The following is a 25,321-nucleotide window of genomic DNA, read 5'->3' on the forward strand; positions in this document are numbered from 1 at the left end:
ACACTGTTACTTCTTCAAGTTGCTTGTCTTCCTTGCTATAAATTCTGACACAAGAAATATAACTATTACAGTGAGACCAGAGTACAGAAAGTGTCATTGCTGCTTCATGGCTCTTCTCAAGCTCAGTCTTGAACACTGCCTTAAAGATGAGATTTCTGAATCCTGTAATTTCCCATAAAAACCTTTTTATTTCCTATAAATACCTTAAAAAATACTTTCTGTCATTACATCAAGAAAAAAAATAAAGAGATTATGACAGAATTTTATAATTTTTAAAGACTTCTTTAGGGTTACATTTAACAGTGATACCAGAGTAGCTGAATACCATATAGAAAAGTGTCAGCTCAAAGCACTGCCCCACCTGGAGTCCTTCTGCTATTATAAAGGTTTTACCATATAGCTGTACAGCTGTACTATTACTGTGTACTATAAATTTACAGAAAAATATTAATCATCTAATCTAAACCAACTTCCAGATCTTGCATGAACACATGAAATACAACATGTTTTCAAAGATCTAAATGGCTTCTAGCAAACATCAGGATGGATACATGTCCTAAAATAGATTTATTTTTTTTAAATTTCAATAACAATTTCATTTATGTAATAATTTGATGAAAGCTTCTGCAGGGACACAATTATATTAAAACATCCCTCCTAACAGTTAAATGAAATGTTCCTATGTTTATATATAGTAAATAAGCCAATTCTGCTCTCCAAGTATGCAAAGCAGATGTCAGCAAATTTTTTGTGCTTTTACTGAAAACATACTAACAGAACTGGTATTACTTAATTTCTTCAAGTAAGCAAAGCCATTGGACAACTCTTTTCCCCTTTACATTCAGTTCACTGATTTACTCATATCTTTCTTAATATTTTCTATAGTTACAGAAATTTTTAAGAGTTCACAAAAATCTTAACATTGTCCTCTGGACCAGAGTAAGTCTGCCAAACTCAGAATGGACAAAACATGAAAGTTTTACTATGTCAATCAAATGTATCAGTCAGTGCAGACACCACAATTCCAGTCTGGCATTGGTTATCTGCTGATAACTTCCTCCTTGCAGGATTCGGCAGGGTTCTCACATCACTTGAAATCAGCCAATCCAATTTCTCCACGCTAGATTTTTTTCCAAAACATTTCTGCTTCTTTGGCCATGGAGAAAGTAGATGATTACTTTCCTACCCATTCCACATTACAGCTTGAGAACTAATTGACATTAGCAAGAAACATTTCAGTAGGTCATTAGGGAGATTTTGCACTCCATTAATTCAGCACAGAAAGAACAATTATTTTTCTACAGTAACTTAGCATCTTTATATGAGTTCCCTATACAGCTACCAAAAAAAAAAAAAAATTCCAAGTCTTGTAGAAAAGCGAAAAGTGAAATGTGTGGGTATTAAACACTAAATACACATTTAAAAAAAAAAAAAAGTTTGGAGACATCTGCTTTCTCCCTTGATAATATTACATTCCAAACCAAAGCTGTGATTACATGGCTACTTTAATCAGCCTTGCTAAGGTTGTGTTTTCAGCAACAAGAACATTCCAGCTTTCCTTACCCATCACTGTTACCATCTCCCTGTTCTAGCACTGGTGTTTATATACATACAGTGTCCTGGCAGGAACAGATCCAGCTCAAAATTAGGTTTGGGTTTTGTTTGTCTTTTTTTTCTGCTGGGCTCGTTTTCAGACAGTTGCCAAGTGATCTTACTGTTGAGTTTAATATTGTTGCTGGCACAAGGCATGTGGCAGAAAGCAGTCAGGGCAGAACAGAACACCTTTTTAGTCAATAAGAATGAGGAATAAAAGGGGGAATAGTCTTTTTGGCAAGAGTAAAGTTCATATTGCATTGAAGTGACCAGGTAACTACTGCAATTTAAGTAGCAATTGAAGAAAAACTTGTAATGGAAAAATTATATATGACAAAATATGCTGTGCTCCATTATTTTCATGGCTACTTTTCAAAAGATGGTCTACAATAGCTTTTATTGACTAGCATTTATTTGGAGGGGGAATGACGACAAACAAAAAAACCCACCATACTCTACATGCTGAGATTTAGTTATTGTATTTAGCTATAAAATATCAAACTTGGTGATCATGAAACTCAACACACTATTGGTATTCTTTTGGTCATGATAAGACACTGCCACTTTAAGAGCAGATTGGAAAGGTTGGAGGTTTTGAGGTTTTTTTGTTTGGGTTATTTTGTGGTTTATTGGTAGATTTTTTTTGCAATGGAAAATTGGTGGGTTGTTAACAGTCCTGAAAAAAATAATACGTAGCGTTGTGAAAATGGACCACAATCCATCCGCCTATCTGTGAAAAAATTGTAAGGATGAGGAAAATAGAATAATCCAAAAAGTGTTCAAGCCTTGTATAAGTGCATAACACAAGCAACAAACATCCATAGTAAGCTTTCAGTACAGTAATACTCTATAAAAAAATAAAGGTCTTTAACTATGAAGTTGAATTCAGAACCCTCCTCAAGAAAGCATCAAGCCAATGGTATTTTAAATATTTCAAGTGGCATTAAAGTATGATAATGCACAATCTGAGTTAGTTGCTATTATTTCTCTGACTGAATAAATTAAAGCCATTGCTACTCAGAGAAGTTACTGTAGCGCTGGCTCTGCACTTATGCTGGGGTGACTACGTTACAATAATTGCCTGTACGCATACTCAATCTGTTTAAATGTGTACTGATTTATTAACATTTAAACAGTGAAGCTATTATAAATTGTCTCCATTTTTTCCAATTTTACCAGCCTATTGAAATTGTAACCTTAACTTGCTTAATAACTTAATCTTCTTTCCTTTATTCCACCCAGAATCTTTTGCATGAGTACAGGGTTAAAATCTCATCTTCTCTCAGTCCCCTCTCCAACACACACATAAATAAACAGAGCATGAAAGCAAGATTCTATTAAAGACCATGGCTTGCATAAATGGAGAAGAAAAAAGCCTCTTGAAATAAAAGAGCTTTTCATTTTTTTTAAAAATGCTTTTCATTTCCATTTGCCTCATTTTTTCTAAGAGTTACAGAATTCACAATACAAAGCAGAAGCTCCAAATTTCATTACCACATATAGGACAAAAATCAATGCTTAATTTAGGACCATAAAAGGAAACACACTTCATACTCCGTATTTCTTGCTAATTTAGTTCAACTACGGATTGCCGTGGAGATGCGGAAGAAAGCATCAATACAAACAACTAGTCTGGGATAAGAGCCATGGGTTCCAAGAAGGCTTGTACAGCCTGTGCTTACCCCAGCAGCGATACTGCTTCATTGCTATACCTGTATTATTTCTTCTCAAAGTGATGAGTATTAAGGAGTCACGTTTTCTATCAATTACTCAAAACAAAGATAAAAACTACATAGTTTACCATCAATACTTCTTTAACTTCTCCATCTGCAGCAAATACAAAGGAATCAAACATTCACTAGTGTTAATTAAATAAATAAAAAGTTACCAGGAAAAAAAATCAGAAACTTTAATTTCATGATCTTTTGATGCAAGTAACTGAATAGAACTAAAAAAAATTAATTAAATCCTATTTAATTCGGGCATAAAATTCAAAACTTTCAAAAATCATAATTTCTTACTCTCACTTATGCTTCTTGAAAAATTTTAGCAGCACATCAGAACAGCCAGCTGAATGCAAACAAAGTAAATCCCGTATCATACACTGCAGCAGGTTCATTTCAAATTTGCCAGAACATCCACAGTCTATAAGCTTTTGTCTGTGTGTTACGCTTGCCTCTGAGATCAGTGGATGCTCATAACCTAATTTTTTCAGCAGACATGTCTCATTGATTGTGTGGGTTAGAGAAAGACAGAAAGAAAGACAGACAGAAAGAGTTATAGCATCAAACATAAATTTGGCATTTTCTGACTTCTGGACTTTACAACCTCAATCTTTCTCCCCCTCTTCTTTTTTTTTTTTTTTTTTTTTTTAAATAAAACTGTGGGAGGTTGGCCAAGTACACCCACTTCAGAAAACGGTTTGATGTTAAGAGTTTATGTCCTAATTCTGAACTGCTTTGTGCTTGATATGTCATTTACGTTCTGTAAGGTAACATTAATGGAAAGAGATACACTACTGTTATTAAGGATCAGCATTCGACACCAACATATCTAAAATTCAAGTGATAATCAGAGTTTCATAGAGACAGATATAATACAATAACTAGTGAAGCCTTTCAAATTACGTAATCTTAAGAGATATTTTTGCAACAACTTCTTAAAAAAAAGGATTCCCATGTGCAAACCAATAATTCCAAACCAGGTCTTTCTTTATCAGTAAAAAAAGATAACAAAAATCATGGAATGTGCTAATGAATTTTTTTTTGTATTAAACCTCAGTTTTTAAAACAGAAAAAGTTATCTTTTGTTGTTGAAATTAATCTGTAGTGCTTAATTACTAATAAAGCAAATATTTGTTCTAAAACATTTTTTAATTCACTTGCATATTAGAAGCAAAATCTGGCTTCTATAAAGCTTTTACAAGGTCACATTCAGAGCATGAAATATATAAAGATGTGCCATGCTTTAAGAAACACCTGTCAATTTCCCAGCAACCTCCAGAAAAGTCATAAGTTTCACAACTCTTCTGCTGTTTAGCCAAAGATTGGATAAGTATGATTTGCAATCACCTGTTATAAAGAATGAGCTGTAAGTTAAATCATCTCTCAGTGTACACAAGGTCATGCAGCACTCCTCTGCAATCCTGCAGATAGAATATCAGGGTGGGCTGGGAGCAGTCTACAGGAATGCTTTTTTTATTTTCCTGAGTGCAAATTTACACAGATATTTTCAGAGACAAATAAAACTTCCAGCAGACTAGTTACAGCTTAAATCAGAAGTCTGACCTTTAAAGACATGCTCCCTAAACTGCCTGCATGAACATTGGCTATTAAGGTTTTATTTAGTGCTTCAAAACCTTGTAAATATTATCCTGTCATGTCACTATTAATAGGGCAAATTTTAGTAGGAAACAGATTAGACGATAGCGTTGGCCTTCTACTGTATAGAACTTCTTACTGTATAGCCCATAAGATAAACTGCAGCTTTTTTCTCAGTGTTGACATTTAAACCCCTCCGTGCTTTCAGAGCAGTCACAAGAATTTAGTACCTGTCCGTGACTGGTGGCAACCAAGTTACAGAACAGGTCAGATGCTATTTAGAGGACAGAGAATGTACAAAAACATGCACCTTATTTACTTACACCACCAGGATGTAGGTTTGATTATTCAGTAAAGTTCTTCAGTGATCACGAAAAGCAGGGGCTTTCTCAAGAATATATGAAAAAATATGGAATAATGTACAATGCTACAACCTTTGCTAACCTTTGTGGTTAAGCCCAACTTTAAAAACTGAGTAAAATTATAGTGGAAAAAACAAGTTCCCAATTATTTACTAAAAATAGCACAATAATCAAAGAACCTTGTAAAGAAGGACACACGTAGCATCCTTCTAAAATGAAAGTTTTCAAACTTTCCATTTTCCACTGCAAAAATGGGGGAGACTTGTGCTGGTAGGACAGATTTTTCTGGTGTAAAACAGTGCTGAAAATATAATCTTCCAATGACAATAACTGGAGCAGACATAAAGTTGTTTGTGATCCAAATATGACAAGATAAATACAATTTTTTTAAAAATGGAAAATGACATAATGGAATAGGCCCATAAATATAAAACTTCTGACAAACTTAATTCTTTATAAAATTGGTTATAAGACATAACGATCTGTAAAGTAGGGCAAGTTTTCAAATGAGATCCAACATACATAACGAAGCTCTAACTCTATGGATTAGGATTTCTCTTGAGTGGTATTAGTATTTTTTGAGACGTATCTGCCGCTAAGTTAACCTATACCTTATAAATGCATGGGACATAAATTCAGGAAAATCATTCAAAATGGCATAAATTTTAAATTATAGCTTCTCATAACATAATTTTCCAGCCCACATATCAAAAGAACCAAGAAATGGTTAGTACTGTACTAGTAAATTGGAAAGGAAACAGAAAAAGAATAGATTTTTTTAAAATTAAAAAAAAAAATAATTCAGGCTTTGTCTTCAAAAGTAAGAAGCACAAAAATCCAGTCACTGAAGACCTCACAGCTTTTCTTGCTGCACTACTGCATTCCATTTTTCTTGTCTGATGTGTTAGAATTAGTTGCTATGCAACCAAGCTATAAGCCTCACCATTTAATAATTCTGCTGCTAATTGCAATAGAGAAAAAGAGCTTCAGTGTCTGGCTTTATCATAGCACTGAATTCTTCCTGTATGGAGAATCTACGACCACTAACAATGAATGTGAAGAAAGCATTTTTATTGAATGTATCTGGGATCAGCTATTATAAAGGTACTAGCTTATATGTATAGTACCTGAATTTTGATTATAATGATAATGATAATTAGATTATTTACTAAACATTCTACTGGCTCTATAGATTGTTTTGACAAGCTTCATCCCTTCCTTCCACTAAAACCTTCTCTGAAATGGGAAACTAATGATAGCATGTATGCTTCTGTTGATCCCATGGTTCACTTAATTTACAAATTGCTAAGTATCAAGAATTGAAAATATCAATATTTACTTTCTGTTTTATAGCTGTCTTAACTACTCACAAGAACTAACTGAGCAACTGAAGGAGAACAATTGCGGCCCCTGCTGGTACCTAATACACCTACGAAACAAAATCAATACCGTGCAATAAAATCAGAAAGTTTCTCATTAAAATTCTATTACTGAAAAATAAAATAAAAATGTAAGAACAAAAGGATAATGTAGTAATAACATGAACAGAGAATAGCGAGTGACTTAAGCATCACACTGTTAACAGCACCTCCATCTACACCTTCAATTATGTCACTTAAAAGTCTCAAAACTAGTTTCCTACTTCATAAAGTAACCTGTTAGAAAGGATTTTTCATCTTTGTAAAGGTCAGTCAGCAGACCCATGCCAGAGCTTGACACAGCATCCAGCGAAAATGCATGGTCTATCTGCTTTAACATACTTTGACACGGGTACCATTTGTAGGCGATATTAGAACACAAAATTAGAATATATTAAGGGTTCATTCATTTTGATGATTTTCATAAATCATTTTCAGAAAATAGTCTTGGCTGCATCACTTCTGACTTCCCAAATGTCATAATTTAAAATTTGTACATATTTAAATTTATAAAAAGAAAGAGACAAACACACACCCCAGAGCTGTAGGAACAAAGCCATATCCACCAGTTCAGTTACAAAACTACCTGTACAGTGAGGTAAATGAAACCATACTGGTTTACACGTTCAGACAGCTAGTCAGTTTAGGAACTAAGTCTTTTTTTTTTACAAGTTTATGTGAAGAAAAAGGAAAAAATGCCTGTACTAATCTCTTTTTACAGCAAAGGCTATTTTATCCTGTCCAGCTCAACTCTTAACACCACTGAAAATATGACTGTCCTCCACCTTAATCTTAACTAAAGTTTTTGCTTATCAAAGTCCATATTTATGTTTGGAGCAGATTTCCATATCAAAACCACAGACTGAACATACATGAAAAGAGTTCCAGGCTTGTTTCGGTTTTCTTACAACTAGGCATTAATGAAAGCTGGCAAAATAAGTGACCACATCAGAAGCAACCATTAGTGTTTTCAGAGCTTGCAGAGATTTAAAGACGTTAATCAAATTAAATCATTATTGTTCATTTAATTACTCAAGCCACATCTACTATAAGGATGACATTAGCTCCCTGGAAAAAGAAGCTAACGACATACCAGTTGCAATGAACCATAACCTGGGATCTGCCAATTCAAAAACCATTTTCAAGCAGTCATTTCCAACATGGCCAGTATATTAGAAATGGAGTGTTATATGCCTCTCTAAAAAGATCTTACTGAAATAAAAATAGACATGAACAGTTATAGGACTTTCAAAGTTAATTCCATCAACCTAGATACCTCAAGGAAGTACTTACTAATTGTCATGGATTCTGGCACAGTGGCTGACGGCAACATATTGCTTAGAGTATTCACTTGAGCTGGAGCACTGACTTCCACTCTAGTCATAAAAGTACAATATCATCAATAAATGAAAATAAAATCCTAAATTCAAAACTTAAGAACAAAGCATTCCAGAAGGTAGAATTGTCATCATATTAACCCGTATTCAATCAACTTATGTTTAATTATCCTTTAATGTATCTGTTGTGAGTCTGATTTAAGAATACACACAAAAAGATACAAATCAAGAAGCCATGGAGAATACAGTAACAAGTAACTTAAAAAACAACATAAAACCTATTTTCAAAGCCAGGAAGCTAAGTCTGCCTGTTATTTGACATGACTACATAACTTCTTCAAGATCATTAGGAAAAGTTCAATAAACAAAACTATGCGAAAAGGGAAGTGTAGGGTTTTGCATTTGTCTTTCCAAACATTTGCAAAAGTACCCTAATGAATAGTTTGGTTTCCAGTACTGAGTAGGTACTATGCATTAGTACTAGTAAGTAGTATTCATTAGGTAATAAGTTGGCAGCTACAGAGTGAAGATTTTTTTCTTTTAAGAACAACATGTTCAATACATACCTGTAAGGAAGATCAGATCTTCTTGGAACCAGTTCTACCGCATGAACAGCATGTTCATGCCCCTCTCCATTCTCCAAGTTATCTAAAGTAGAGAGCACAAGCATTAGCTTTCTTCAGTTAACAGTACTTAAAAAAATAAAATAAAATAAAAACCAGAAGGAAGGCGGTTACATTTTTAACTGGAAATACTCATCTTTACCAAAACTTTTAAACACTAAATTCTTTCTCCATGGTTGGCTTCTGCACATTCATCCTGAATGCCAGTGGGATTGTAAAGTCCTTGTAAAGTTTAGAAAAAAATTAGTATTGCACAATTCCTGAATTATAATTTAGATGTACATTTTACATTGATCACAATGTTGCAAAAGCTATGAAGAGACTTCTTACTGAATACTTGCAAAATACTAATATTTTTGCAAGTGCAAGCCCCAGTATAACCACCACGTGGCCTTTAAAAATCTTGTGTGACTTGCAGGAAAATAGTCTGTGGTTAGTCCCCAGCACATGAAACCTTGCAAAGACATCAGTCCTTTATGCATTCCCAACAGAGCACCACAGCTTTTCTCTGGCTCCTTATGCCTATGTACCAAACAACAGGAATCAAACAGATGATATATTTTTTAAAAAGCATGGATAATACGCATCTCTCCACAGTTCCACAACTGTCAGGATCAAAATATACACATTACCGGCCATGTGATTATGGCAGTTCAGGTGGAAAGAAACAAAAATCACATTTTATTGATGTTTTTGCATTTCACTACGTAAGCGTTACCAAGCTAACATGAATCCTAAAATCATGAGCTAAAATAGGACATAATTTTAAAAGCAGAAATTCTATGAAAAAAGTTACTGGGAATTAGAGTTCTGTCAGAATGACTACAGAGGAGAAAGTTCATTTTTTAAGCATTAGAGTTTACTGAAGCTCAGTTCCTAAAATGTGTACTCCATTTTTGTTCCAACCAACTGAATTTTGACTCAGGCTCTCTCATCTCTAGTTACATGGAGATATGATCTGCCCTGACACATCCCTGAAGCACTGTAACAGACTAAAACTGAAAACACCGATATTAACACACAATACTACAGATTATACTGTAATCTATTTCAAATATGTATGTCTTGTTATTTATCTGTATTAAGACCTATAAACCAAAATATTGGGTTAAACTATATATTTTACAAGAGCTCATTAAGCATGTTTTAGCAAAAATGTTGTCACAATAATAATGAGCTTGCCAGTTACTGGGCAGAACTGCCCAAAGAAAAAGCTAACACACGTTCCCCTCTGATTCATCTAGCAAAAGTGTAACTTTCAAAGTCAAGCGAAAAACTGCCTAAGGCAGCTTTCAATCTCATCTAACTATCATTACAGCTGGGGAGAGTGTGACCGTACCCATGTGTATCCCACTCCCTGACTGGCTGACATTTGGGTTGCATGATGGGCGTTTCAGTGAAAGCAGCCTGCACACACTGGCAGTTCGGGACTGTTCAGCAGGGCCCAGTGTCAGCATGGGAAGTTGAAATCACGAAATCAGACAGCAGACTCTGCGTTGCCATTTCCTATAACTGCTGAAGATTCCTTTCAGCAGCCCAATTCCATATCGTTCTGGCTTGCATGCTGGACCATAGGGTTTACCACAAAGAAAGAGAGGCAGGAGGAGAACTGAAAATATCTGTTTACTGTGATAGAAGGGATCTGAATGGGACGGCTGTTGATCATCTCTAGTAGTCTGAGCATCACCTTCAAAACAGTTATGAGATGAAGCAAGATGAAACAAGGATCTTTGGTATCTCCTAAATAAAAGTAAGCCCGTTACACTTATTGTTTCCTCTCTCACCATCTGTCTCCAGTACTAAGTCTTGGCTTGGTCTCCTGACTTTTAATTTCTGCTACAAACCTCTAGCTCTAGGTCCTGATGCCTTGCGACATTTAACTGTCCACTAACTCTCACAGCTCAACTGCGAGTTCCTGTTCCACTCTGCCCCTCCCTGAATGGGAATGCTTACTTGTATTCCAGATTTCCATCTGTCACAGTCAGCAAACTCCTATAAATCTATGGACTTTTTCTAACAGTTTCTGTTAGTGTTCTGTAAGAGAACACTATGCCACAAACTACATAATGTTTTCTGAATCCATTCCTTCATAAACTGAAAAATGTAGGAGCACAAGAAAAAAAAAAAAAAACAACTAAAATGTATCTATTTTTTGGAACCACTGGCATTTCTTAAGAGGTACATGTCTTAAAATACAGCAGAGGGCAGTACAGCATTATTTTACGATTCACATTATTTTTATCACTGAACTTAACAGAACTGAATTACAATTTTTCCATAGTTCTTCAATTAATGGTCCATTTAAACTCTTGGCACACACAATGTATATGCAAAAAATATTAAATATTTTACAATTAAAACATTATCTGAATGCAACCGAGAAGTTTTTAAGTGGTCACTGAAATGAGAATACATACCCAAAGTTCTATAAAAGCAATGTTTTATAAACAGCTAGCAAAATATTAACCGGGAGGGAGATGGGACATGGTGGTTGGGGTGTGGTGGAAGTTTTTTGATTGTTTTTGGTACCAATACAGATACTGGAAAAGGACCAGGTCTTCTTAATCCATACATTCGACCATTTTCATTGATTGCTTCAAGATCTCCAAACGTCCACCTCATTCTTGAAGCGCAGTACCACAAATTGCATACAATGCTGCAGCTGAAGCCACATCAGAGCCAACTGAGCATAAATTTTCAAATGACACTTTCATTTATACATGTCCGTATGAAGCGTCCTTTTACTGCAGAAGCATGGCACTGCTAATTCACTATCAGCTTGTGACCCACTATAACGGGTTCCCTGCAGCAAACTACTTGAGGGTACTGGCAGATCAAAAATTAGCAAGCAGGTTGAGGCAGGTGATTTTCACCTTCTATTTTGCTTTCCTAAGACCCCACCTTGAGTACTGTATCTAGTTTTGGGGTCCACAGTACAAGAAAGGCATGGACCTGTTCAAATGGGTCCAGAGGAGAGCCACAAAAATGACCAGAGGGCTGGAGCACCTCTCCTGTGAAGAAAGGCTGAGAAAGTTGGGATTGTTCAGCCTGGAGAAGAGAAGGCTCTGGGGAGACCTTAGAGCAGCCTTTCAATACAAAGAAGGCTTATAAGAAAGATGGAGAGAGACTTTTTACAGTGGTCTGCAGTGACAGGACAAAAACGATTTAAACTGAAAGTGGGCAGATTTAGATTGGACATAAGGAAGAAAATTTTTTTACGATGAGGGTGATGAGACACTAGAACAGGTTGCCCAGAGAAGCCGTGGGCAGTATTCAAGGTCAGGCTGGTCAGGGCTGAGCAACCTGATCTAATGAACGATGTCCCTGCCTGTGGCAGGTGGGTTGGACAAGATGATCTTTGAAGATCCCTTTCAACCCAAACCATTCTATGATTCCCATATCCTTTTCTGAAGAAGTATTTCCTAGCCAATCATTTCTCATCCTGTATATAAACAGATAACAGCTTCTATTGAACCGCATCCAATATTTGATACTTTCTCCAATCTGTCAAGATTAATTTGAATTCAAATTCTCAAACACACTTGCAGCTTCTTACAAAGTTTGCTTGTTATAAAGTTTGCTGCAATTCAGTAAATTAAAATACCTACCTGTTTGGGAGTAAGAGCCAACGGCACTCACAGGAAATAGAACATCTGAGTCATCATTTAGGACCTGCAGAGAAGTCCAACTGCATATCTGAGAATTGCATGTGCCAATTTCATGCGGCCTAGATTCAAAATAAACAAACAAAACAACCTATTTATACAGTCAATATTTATGTTCACGATGCTTATATTTCTTTCAGGGATATCAGGGCAAGAAAAATTTTATTTCAATATGCCTGCCAATTTCTTGGTTCAGACATACATAAATACATTAAAGATCAGACGAATCCAAAACAGATGAGACAATCGTTGCTTGCCTCTTTTTCTCCAAAGGGATTTCTGCATCAGAAATAAAGAGGGAATATTAGTATCTAAAATTGGTCTTTTTCTCTCAGTTTTGTCTTGTATTGTTTAACTATCTACTCTGATGGTAACAGGCTTATTCTATTTGAAATATGTGGGTTTACTGTGAAGCCAAAATAGAGTTGATATCACAGTAAGAATAAGGAAAACTTCAAACAGGCCAGAATTATAGCCTGGCTACACCATGCAACAATTTCAACAACTGAGAACTTGAAGGAGAACAGTCTGAAATCTTGAAATTTTGATTTTCATTGGAACTTAGAAGCAAAATACCATCATCACAGAGGTCCAAATGGTTGAAACAATGGAAAAGGGGGAAAAAAAAAGGGGGAGGTCCTAAAAAGAAAAAAAAAATAAAAAAAGAGAGAGAAAACCTGTAGTTCAGTTAGTTACATAAATTTGCCATGAAGGAAGGGGTGGGGGGGGAGAAGCACAGAAAATTTACCCTGGCTCCTGCAACATTACTTACTTCTCAGAAGCTTCAGTTTCACCTTCTGTGCCCTTATTTTGTAACATTTTTCCATATAACTCATCCTCATCTGCATCTTCATCATCAATGCTCTTCACGTCTAGTTTCTGGTATTCATACTCTCCATTCATGAATACTGAATTGTTCTTCCACGAATGGTTACTTTCATTCCCGTTAAAATTTTTTCCAAGAGAGCTTTCAGTTGAGGGCAATAGAAAACCTGAAGATCTGTCTACACTCTCTTCTGAACTTTCTCCTGTAATTGGAGTCTTCATGGCATCCCCCAAGTTTTGCTCATCTTCCTCTTCATCAAATGAAATAATATTTGTCACTCTCTTCTTCTTTTTTCGATCCTTTTTATATTTCAAATCTAGCAGCAACATAAAGGTTTATATAGTTCAAAAAAGGGAAACAATGTAATACACTTGTTTTTTTCTTAAAAAGAAACTCATGTACTAAATGAGTTTAGTAAAGAAAAATCCACTTAAGATCTACAAGGCATTTCATTATCTTTCCATATACACGAGCTTTTAAATCTCTACCTACCATTTTAGTTACTTTTGTCTATATTCTGGAAATTGAGCAGTCAGATTTCAGAAAAAGGAATTAAACTCGCTCCCTCCCTCAGCTAATTAGTTCTTGGTATAGAAATACCTGAAATCCTCTCTGATTACATCACACCTACGCTGAGACAGCACTTATTTTTAAATTATCACCTATTCTAACGGATTCCTATGTGCACATGAGGCTAAGTGATCTTGCAAAGTTGAAGCACTCTAAGAAATACCAGAAATTCACCCATCAAGACAGCTCACACAGGGACTAAACTGTTTTATTTAATTCAAGTCCAGCTGTTATACATCCACAAAACACATTAATGTACTTTGAAGAGTAAGAGGGTATTAAAACCCATTCTGGATGCAAAGAGAATTCAAGCAAAGAACATAGACTTCAATGAAAACATCTGACTTGCTCTAACATTCAACATATAACGGCATTTGAACAAACCCGATTTTTTGAAAGTGACATTTTATTGTAAATTGTACGTTACATGTATTGTATACACATGTACTGTACACATAACGTATATTATGTTGTAGAGTCACGTGCAGAATATGGTCAATTATTCTGTCATTTTATCTTGCAAGCCTATTCTTTACTAATAAAGTTATCCCAAGTCAAGTACCCCCTACTATTTTAATCTCATTTAAAGTGCTAAACAACAAAAGCTTTACCACAAGTTTTTTTTGAAAACCATGTTTTGAGACAAAGTCTGTTTTAAATAGCACTAAAAAATAGATTTTATCTCAACTTCTATTCCTACCAGATAGCATTCACGTGGCTTTTTTTCCTTTTTCTCATAACCAAAACAATTTAAAGCCTAAACTCAAAACTTGTTTCTTAACTGAAAAACAAACAAATCCCAGAATCTTCCTGCAGTTTTGTACCTTTACAAAGGAAAACATTCTTTCAGCTCAACTTCTGGAAATAAAGATGATATAATATTCCTTTGCTATTTTTGGAACTGAAAACATATAATGAATATCACATTTTGCTTAATTAATTTCAATTAATAAAAGATTAAGATTTTGGGTCTTCATTAGTAACTAATAACCTACAAACTGGTTGCAACACTAACATATTTAAAGGTAAAAAGAGCTTACGAGTAAATTTTCACTTGTGGTAATTACTTACTTCATATAGGAATTCAGACTGTAAACATGGGTGCTGCCTGAAGAAGATTACAAGCTAAGATTTTTATCTGATATATAACAACAGACATACAGCAGTGTATTTCTGACTGATAAAGTGCCAAAAGAAAAACATATTAAAAAATGAAAAATCATTACACCACAAACTGCAAGATATAATCTCATGAATAAGAAATTTAAATTCAGGTTGCAAGCAAAGCACTTTACCAGTAAGATTGTTTTAGCTTCCCTCTCACAGCGATACAAAAAAGCTAAAATACATATTTAGTATTCACACCAGTATTTCTAAAAAAAAAAAAATCATACTCGTCATTTCACACTCAACTAGTTTGTATATGTAGTGCACTTATTGTTAAGTTTTTGTTCCATAACAGTGCATTAAATTTAATTGGAAATGTAACCTAAACACACTTGAATATTTTATAAGTTTCTGAATGGCACTAACATTGCAAAAATGCTTACCAGCATTTACATTCTTTGAGAGAACAGGAAGCGGGTCAGTGTCTTGATCAGGTTTTATTAGAATTGAGACAGCAGATGATGCAGTTATCTCTCTAAGAAGGCTGCTAACACCCTGAGTGGATTCTTTCAATAATGAGGTTACGTTTTGCGTTGATTCCTTTAACAAATCAGACACGGTGGGTGTGCATTTGCTCTGCCCATTTAAATCCTTATTATCAATGTTGATTGCAAAAAGAATGGAGTTCAGACCTTCAGATAAAAAAAAGCAGAAAAAAGACCAAAAACCCACTGTATACTTCATACAAAAGTTACGAAGACAGAATCTAAGGATGAACAAAGATATGGCATGTAAAACATTTTTCCCCCAATATTTCCACAGTTCTCCATGTATGAATTCTTATTCTTTCATGTATCATTCATTCTTTTTCAGATGATAATCAAGCTGATGCAATCAGTTCTGAATTTATCTTGATGGCTGTTCAGCTGCGCATTAAATAAGCAGTAAGTACTGTGAACTTGTTTATTTATAACCTTTTATTTAAACCCATTTCACTACAACCTTTAATATTTGTTGAATCCTATATTCTATTAACAAAAACTCTTGTGAAGATGCAGGTGAAGAACAATGCAGGTATCATGTATCTGAGAAAAAGGGTGTAAAAGGTAATAATACATCGCTTCTCTGGTCAAACTCTAGAAAAGTAAATTATCTGTTATCATTCCTTACTCTTACTCTTCTTCTATGTATTTACCTATAATTTGCGTCTTGCTATGAAAGTCTATCATTGCTCTTTTCTAGTCAGGAATAACCCCTTCCTGTAGGAAGGCCAGATCCAGTGTTTTAACAGTTCATCAATTCATAGCATAAATTGCCATAATACCTTGGCTATTCACCCTGAGTATGCATCTGACACACATTCTCCACATAAGCAGAGTGTGTTAGAGAAGCTCCTCACAACCACAAACAGACATAACATCCCAAAACGAAAAAGTTTTCCAAGAACAGTAGCGTTTAAGAGAAAGTCTTACCAGCTGCCATCGTAGGGATCATACTAGAACGTTCTTCATCCATCATAAAAGACCAGTCTTCATAGAAGACACTACAATTAGAGAGGAAAAAAAGGAATATGCAGTCCTATATTAACATGTATTTCACTTCTAAAAACCATGAAAACACTGAAAAATTAGTATGAGTACAGCAATGGATCAAACTATATGTCACAGTAACTCCCTGAAGCCCTGAAATATATAGAACTCTAAACAATTATCAAAGACATGCTAAATAGGATTTTATCTTCAGTTTTAGCTCTGCATTTTTTTTATGGGAAAAAAGCCACTCAGGGCAAGGAGGTTCGTTCTATATTAGCAGTCCCAATATTTCTCTACACTTACTGCTATACTGCATATATCAGTTTTTAAATAACTATAGTTGACCATAATTACCAAGCCATTTTATAAAATATTAGAAAGCACGAAAACAAAAAGATCCACTTCATCTTGAGCAACCTGATACAATGTTAAGATGTCCCTGCCCACAGCAGTCTGGACCTTAAAGGTCTCTTCTAACCCAAACCAGTCTGTTACTCTACAATTAGATGACCTGTTTCAATGCCCAAAGCAACATCAATTACCCTGAATAGCTGAGTCAACTAGGAATTTGGATGTAAGAAAAAAAAAACGTTAACATGTATTTCACTGTGAACACATGAATTTAGTTGTGCTCTAAACCTGGTTCTTTTTAGTAGCAGGATGTTGGTTTTTTGCTATCAGCATTCAGTTACCTAAACACAAAAACAGATAACAAGAAATTATATTAAACAATTTTGACAGATTCATTCCAAAACAGGTAAGAATCAGGGATGTAAACTGATTGTGTAAATCCCATTTGAATTTGGATAACATTTAAATCATAAACATTCTGGAATAAGCCTTTTAATGTACAACTCAGACAGTGCTGATAATCCTGACACTGCATAAGTATTGCTACAAGTATGAGAGCAAAAAGCAACACAGCAATCCAAGTCTCTAATTTCCTTACAACGGGGTTTTCAGATATTTTTCCTCTGTTTTTTCATTTGTCTTTATTTGATTTCATATCAAAATCTGTCTTGCAAGAAAGCTACAGAGGACTGCAACAGACTAAAAATGAAACAGAGGTATTAACAAGCTCAGTTCTGGCAATAATCTTATCCAGTAGATCTACTAATTGATGCAAATGGAAAGAATGCCTTTCTGCTGAATCCACTGGACTTGCTCAAGCTCAACAGTTATTGGTAAGATCGGAAAATATCCCAAATTTTCAAAGAAAAGGAGCTGCAGGTGTATGAGGAAAATGGTCAGACTCAGTTAAGTGTGAATTTAAGTGCGTTTTGCACATCCAAAGTACCTTAGGATTTCACACTGCATAGTAAGTTATTCTCAGTAAGCCTGTAACAAGAAGGTTCACAAATTGGTACAAAACCACTTCCAAGTGATCTGCAGTAGTAGCTACCTATTGCTTGACTACTGGAGCTTTTCAGTTACAGGATGGGCATCTCCAAAAGGCAACAGGCACTACCATTGATGAATAAGATCAAGGCTGCAACTGTGTACTGTTTTAATGGAATGAGCGGGGCACCTCAAAGCACAATGACAAGGTCTCAGTGAGGAAAACTGTTGAAAGAATAGGGAAGGGAGTTAGGAAAGAGGATGGAAATGAAGATAGAGGCATATATTCTCACATGCTAGAATGAAGCCAGTTTCAGGTCACGTGTTGATACCAGCCACTAGCTTAATGTTTGCCAAAATCTCAAAAACGAACAAAACCAAAGTACGAGGTTAAGCGGCTTCACTAGCGTAGCAATTAATATGGTGTATTATTACAGCTGTGGTTTTTTGCTAGTTGGTTGGTTTTTTTAATCTCAGTACTTCCTTTGTCAATACATTTCCTGCATTACAAAGATATCAAATACAGTACCTGAGTCGACTCTTATCTGCAAGCAGCATATGAACGTATCTTTCCAGGGAATGTTCATTTAACGCACAGCGCAACCAAGCCCGGCCTCTACCAATATCTGTAGTAATTGTCTTCAGAGAGTAAAAGCGCTGCAGTTCATGTTTATTCAGAACTTCTTTCACGTAGTACCAAAACACTGGCTCTGGAATAAAAAAAATAATAAAAATAGTAACTAAAAATGCACCAAAAAATGCTAAGCTCATATGCTCTGAATGCATTGACATGTGGTTTATAAAACAAGCAGGTAATGGTATATAACTATGAACAAAGGTGAATCATTTACCATCTTTGTATAACTCTCCAGTTAAATAGGTTATTTATTTCTACAGAACTTAGGCTATTTAAGCACTTAGAACTTTTCACTTCATTGAAAAAGAAAAACACACACACTAAAGGATTCTACCTTATATTTTTACATAGAATTCACATTTACAAGCGCATTTAAGCCAGTATTTCATCCATAGAAAAAGTTCACATGTTCTGCTGGGAGTGTACTAGGCAAACGAAAAAAGTTCTTTAGAACTCTATCCGTCTGCTGATTGTGAAGTGTTAGAAGCTAGGTCCAAAGGAACAGGCAACTCCAGAATTTGCAGACATGCAAATGACAAATGCATGCTACCTTAAAAAATAAAAAGTGTTACATTTGAAAGGCAACAATACACCTTTCCACTAAAATAGTTTCCCTGCCCTGTCCACAAATATTGATAAAAAGGTTTTTTTGCAGTTGCCTCAAAATTCTCGATTGAAGGTAACAAAAATCTACATCAGTAATTGTAAACGTACAATAATACACCTAGTATTTTACATATTCTTGTTTCTTAACTGAATTAAGAACATGTTATAAGCACATATTTATTACAATCCACCTCTTACCATTTTCTCAGGGAGAAAAGAACAACCAAACATCAGATAATTCATCTGTAAGACTCAAATCATTACTATATGGTATAGTTTGGCAAGCATGACACACTAATGTTGCATCAAATACATACTGCTTAGAAGTATCTTAAAATATAACATTAATGTTCACGTGGCTTTGGTTTGTTATAAACAGAATTGCTCGAATAACTAGAACAGTTTGAAAGCTGGTAATCTACAGTTATTAACATATTAAGAAACTAATTTAAGACAAATAGGATATTTTTAAGAGAAAAAAAAAATTTTAAGAGGAAAAAAAAAATTCACACGAGAGAGAAAACAGACTGATCCTGCCACTCCTTGCTTATCACTTTCCTGAATCTTTTTTAATGTAGTAAGAATTTTAAGAAAACGTCATCCACGATGCTTCTTTCTGCTAAATAAGAGCATGCAGTCGGATTTTGAATAGGTTTTCACAACAGCTTACGACTTCTTTTGGTGAAACATGCTCAGCTGGCTTATGAGGGTTTTTTATTAATCTCTGCTGAAAGCCAAATACAGCATTAGATTAACAAAGTTTATAATACAATTTTATAAACCTAAACACATAACAAGCAGGTTAGATTCACTAACTAGAAGTTTTGCCACATAGGTCTGACAGCTACGCAAGAACAACCCAGAGTCTTCTAAATTAGACAAATGTGCAAAGCACAGGAACCATTGAATTGATAATGCAGGATGCAAAGCTAAAGGTATACTTTGCTGATCTAGGACCTCATAGGCACATTAACGTGCAAACAATAAGGAGGTCCACTGAATAAATAAAAGCATTCAGATACGTCTTACTCCTTTGCGTTCAACTTATTTGATCTGCGTTTCAAAAATAAAACACATGTATATGTAAAAAAAAGCATTCCTTAAAATGCCAGATTTGTATCAAGATGATAGTGATTTCAGGATTTCGTTGTTTCTTCTGACCAATAAAATTCATTCTTTTCTTCCGTCTTGCTAAAGCTCAAAGCGATACTAAAGTAGGAAGTGAAAATATTACAGGAATAGAGAAAATAAACAGATTTCCCCTTGTGCTGAGAGTGAAACTCGGTGTTTCTTGGCATTCTGATAATTTACAGATATCAAGGATTTTGAAAAGCTTCAGAATTTGGATTATCAGTTTTTAATCAAAATCTATCCAATGGAAATTAAGAGTATTCTATACTCTAAGTCCCTCCATGACACACTTTATAAAAACAGTAACGTAAGTGGCATTTTCAAATGACTAAGTTATCTTCTTTGAGAGTAGTGTTAAATGAAAATCCAAGTCCTAACTATTGACATTATTTTTCATAGCAAATAATCCAATATTTATTATTCAGAAGTAAGATCATTTTAATTTCAGTAAAACGCAATTTTTACAATTGAACTGTAGGCAGAAAAGACGCTGATATTATGCAGTTCACACAAATATTAATCACTTTGTCCAAACAGTTTATTTAATTTTAATTATAACAAAGTTCCGGTAACTGCAATACTGCCAATCATTAATCACCACCGAACAGTGGTCATGTCCCAAGCTGAGAGCATAGAGATCTATCCTGAAGCTAGGTTCAGTGCCTCCTCACGCAGGGCGGAGGGAGGGAAGTAAAGAAAACAATTTATACTGTGCAGCCATTGTGTATTTCAGTGTCTATTCCATCAAGTAATTAAAGTACAGTTTCATATTTGTCACAAGTCTCTCATAGTACAACATTCTTTGCTATAGTTGGAAGTATTAATTCTTTCACTTTTAATTGAGATTATCATTAAATAAAGTTTATAAACCAAAAGCCTTAGTCTATCATTTCCATTTCTAACCACAGCAACTAACAATTTTAACTCCCAAAAAAAGCTAAGTCTGGAGGGTTTAACCCATTGGCAGAAAAGTCAGCACGCAAGACCCAACATTTCACCCTATCAACCACAGAAAACAAGTCTGTTGTTACAGCAACTTAAAAACCCCATTATATCAAACTACACATTTTGTGTTATTGTAATATCCATCATATGCAGTTGTCTGGTGTAACTGGAAGTTATCGTTGGAGAGCAAAATGTATTAACAATTCTAGTACCACTGCATATATTTAAAAAAAACAAAACAAAACAAAACCCCGGTATGTGTTACATGTTACACTTAACGGAGTTTCAAAAGCCATAAAGAAACTTCTTTATATTGTGTGTACCCTGTTTAAGAAAAAAGATACCGTATGTCAAATTTCACACAAAACTGATGAAGACTAACAGTTTCATACACTTTTGGAAAAAAATAAAACAAAACCAAGGGAAACTTCAAGGTGAAGAGAAGGCAAAAAAAATAAAGGAATCTTTTCTTTAAATGTGGAGAAAGTATTAAAAAACAACCCAAGTTGTAATGTCAACCCATAATTAATGTGAGTTTTGTTTTTAAAATTACATCAATACTTAAATGTATCTGATGCTACAGAATATGGCAGTTAAAGAACAGAGTAAGACAAGGTTAAGAATTAAAATGTTGTAGTAATAACTTAACAGCACAACTACACAATGTTTATCCCTACCACAATTCAAAATAAATTTGCCAATGATACTATTCATGGTGGAACTGTAGGAAGTGCAGATTTCCAAACACTTAAATTTCTAGAGAAACTTGGTTTGAAAGTTAAACTACATTAAGGAAGCAATAACCTTTTTCACTGCTTAATGAGATTATTAAGTGAGAATTAAGTATGCTACCAACAGTCTGCAGTTTGGTAGATTGCTTAAAACTGCCATTAGAAATCATATCGCTTGCACTTACCAACTGTTTAAAATAGAATAGTTATAATTAAGGAATTACCTGTTTCAGTTTTACTGGAGAAACCTGCTGCCTGTTTGATTGCTGCTGCTGTTAATGCTAATCCTCGGCTCCTCCTCAGACCATGCTGTAACACAGCTTCAAACTGAGCACACAAACAAGTGACTCTGCAACAGAATTTTTAAAGAAATCACGTGAAAAGAACAATCAACTATGTTTCTATAGAGCAGGTTTATTCCAAATCTCTGAATAGAGAATGTAAAGGTTAACTATTTTAAGTAGTGAAAGACTCCTTGTATGCACTAATCTCATTATTTGCAAACAGCATAATCTATTTATACCCCCAGTCTCATCATGACTATCCAAAACTGGGGCACAAATTACATTCAGAAGAACTGGTAATCAATTGGAGAAATCATCCTCACCTGCTAGAGTGGTTGTTACTCATGTTATTTCAGCTTCAGACTACCTACTTTTCATAAATATACTTTGTACTACACATGCAATGAATGATCATTTGGAAGTATGCTGTAACTTCCTATAAAATTAACAGACAATTCTGTTAATTTGCATTAGTACGCTATAATTCAAGCCCAGTAAAACAATTAAACATACATTTTAGTGTCCTTCAGAAATCCTAGGCATAGAAAAATAAGAAATCTCAGGATTTCTTCAGGATTTTTCTCTCAGGATTTTTCTCTCAGGATTTTTCTCAGGAAAGCTCAGGACCCTGCCCCGACATTCCACAACTAGAGTTCTATTCAGGGTGACAAAAAACCACAAAATTGCAGGAGAAGCACTGACAGAAAACAAGGTATATTTACCACAACTGCCCTGGACAGAAGAGCTTTTAACACAGAATGCTTGCCAGTACATTTATGTTAGTAAAACTTTACTTTGTTAGGAAAACTTTATTAATAAAGTAGAATATAATTCAACAACACTCAAAATGATTGTGAAGCAGTTGTGATTTATTTTTGCCAAAAAGACTCTGATGTTAAAAATGGAAATTCCAGCAGATACATGACCACCCAGGAAAAAAAAAAACAATCTTGACCTTTTCAATTCAGAAAAAGCAGAACAGAAACTAGATTCTGTGAGAGAGATCATGTTATTAAAAATCCACGTGCATTAAGAATCAAAGCAAGAAAAACTGTGCAGCATTCTGCAGGAAAATTCAGCCACTAGTAAAACAAAATAAAATTTAAAAAATCAGGTACTCTACAATGCCCAGCACAGGTATTGTATTTACTAGACAGCATCACGAGGGTATGTTAAATAAACAAATACAGAAAACATGGAGAAGTCTAGTGTTCGTAGACATAGGAGAACTCTGAACAATTATAATCTCAAAGACAAAAAAAAAGCACTGGGAGAACAAAATTTGGAGAATCATGGATTTTACTGGATTTTGATCTAAATTTTCAGACTACCTTCATTTTCAAAATTATCTCACAATATTTAACATAGTAACAACCTCAAACACCATGGAATTTAGGAAAAAAAAACATCTATTAATGTAATTTGCACTGCATTTTTAATCCTGAAACTGCCTAGCTATAATCCATTATTCAGCATGTCTACTGAATTCCAAGGAACATATTTATAAGCAAAATTTAGCCAGCATTGTATCTTTGGAATCCCAACTCTCAGTGTTTATCAGAAGACAAAAGATCATCATGCAAATTTTTAAACAACTGCAGCAAGGCAGTTGATCAAGCAAAGTGAGCAACAAAGCAGAAGTTTTAGATCCAGAAAATTTGCTCTACATAGGAGGTAATTCCTTCTAGCTGAGTTCACACAAGCTACTACAAAGGTACACATCACCAATACACATAAACTAAAGAGTAAAGATTAAAAAACTACCTCTAGTTGATGCTTCTGTGCCAACAGCTACAGCTGCACAGCCAGTCCAACTGTTAGGTGCCTCAGCCCCACCATCCCTCCATCCCACCTGCATCTTCTTGCTTCCTCCCTCACACCAGCTTCTGTCCAACAAACCCTGTGTTGAACAGACCCTGAACTGTTTCCACTATTCTAGTTCAATAGAACAACTATTTCTCTAAGTCTTCGCCCAAAACACTGTAGGCTGAAACAGCCAAGGGCAAGACAGGATGACAGAAGAAGCCAAAAGTCAGACAGGCTTATGCTGCCATGGAGTAGCATTAGCCTGGAGTTTCACACACAGGGAACGCACAGGACCTGCATTACAAGGTCCTTCTGAAAGAAGGTGGGTTTGCCCTCTCATCCCTTGATCCTTCTTCCCTTCTGCACTTCCCATTGCTTCTAGCCGTGTGATCTTCCCCTCCTTGCAGCAACTCTAGCATTCACCAGACGTTTTACTGATTTAACTCACTAAAATGGCAAAAAGTTATCCTTTTGCATTATTTCTTCTTTTATTAAATTAATTCAGAGGGGGCTGGACGATCACCAGGCATGGCTTACAAAAGTGGTGGAAGGGAGTAGTACTGAAGTCAGGGACGTTGAGGAGCTACATGAATCCTCCCCACCCTTCAGTAGCAATGAATTGTTATGTTGGCTTTCCAGGAGCCGTGAAACCACCCCCTTAGACATGTTCTCAAAGACTGCACTGGGAGGGGATTGGAGAGAATTTTATGCACCATTTCTAAATGGTCAATAGATAATTAACTTCTTCCCAAAAGGCAAACTTCAAGGACATAAGAAAAAGGACAACAACTGCATTTAATCCTGGTGTTTTATTTATCCAAGATTCTTCGGTAGGACAGATGCTGAGAAAGGCTCAATGGGATACAAAAAGCACTGCAATTTCCGTCTGTCAGTCATCATTTTACACACCTTAGAAACCAATACGCCATATTCAACAAGAAACACAACTAATAGGAATTAAATGACGTTTTTTTACTTAAATTAATAAAAAGGAACAACTTCTCATACACAAAAGAGAAGAAAAACGTATCAAGAATAAGAAAAAATAATCATTAAGAAAATTTTAATTCTTATGCGTTAAACATACTTGACACAAGTGTCAAGCTTCACAAAACACAGGTGTATTGGCAATAAATATGCATTCATTTTAAAAGAGGTTTCAGGGAAGATAAGTTCTGCCAAACTCACGTTCAGACCTCAGAATTCAATGCTTTGTCATGAACTCTGCAGCCACTTAAACACTTGTAGCTTCATAAAACACTCTTTGTTAAGCTGTCAAATTCGTAACAAGATGGAAATTTCAGAGTCCCTTGTCAGTGTTTGTGTAAACAAAAGGAACTGGGGTTTTTTTGAGCATGTCAAGTATTTTGTGCCATATGTATTATGTCGTTATGAAACACAATCTAAGCATGTTAAAAGTTTCTTAGACTATTTTACCTGCTATCGGAGTCTGAAGCAATTTCTTTTCTTCCTCCAAAACGTATTTGACA

The 25,321-nt window shown here is 35.1% G+C and overlaps 1 protein-coding gene across 4 annotated transcripts in view; it reads right to left on the reverse strand.

Moving 5' to 3' along the window:
• SNX29 (sorting nexin 29) overlaps positions 1–25,321 on the reverse strand; it is a 120,464-nt gene that overhangs the window by 89,206 nt on the left and 5,937 nt on the right. For all 4 annotated transcript variants that reach the window (XM_063344366.1, XM_063344367.1, XM_063344365.1 and 1 more), the window contains exons 3-11: positions 25,269–25,321; positions 21,966–22,090; positions 18,221–18,401; positions 16,294–16,364; positions 15,265–15,513; positions 13,091–13,460; positions 12,262–12,380; positions 8,597–8,678; positions 7,987–8,069 (exon numbers count right to left, since the gene is read on the reverse strand). In XM_063344366.1, coding sequence (XP_063200436.1) covers positions 7,987–8,069; positions 8,597–8,678; positions 12,262–12,380; positions 13,091–13,460; positions 15,265–15,513; positions 16,294–16,364; positions 18,221–18,401; positions 21,966–22,090; positions 25,269–25,321 — 1,333 coding nt within the window. The remainder of the gene's footprint in view (positions 1–7,986; positions 8,070–8,596; positions 8,679–12,261; positions 12,381–13,090; positions 13,461–15,264; positions 15,514–16,293; positions 16,365–18,220; positions 18,402–21,965; positions 22,091–25,268) is intronic.

Source organism: Chroicocephalus ridibundus, chromosome 8, assembly GCF_963924245.1.
Source record: "Chroicocephalus ridibundus chromosome 8, bChrRid1.1, whole genome shotgun sequence".
In the NCBI taxonomy this organism is placed as follows: Eukaryota; Metazoa; Chordata; class Aves; order Charadriiformes; family Laridae; genus Chroicocephalus; species Chroicocephalus ridibundus.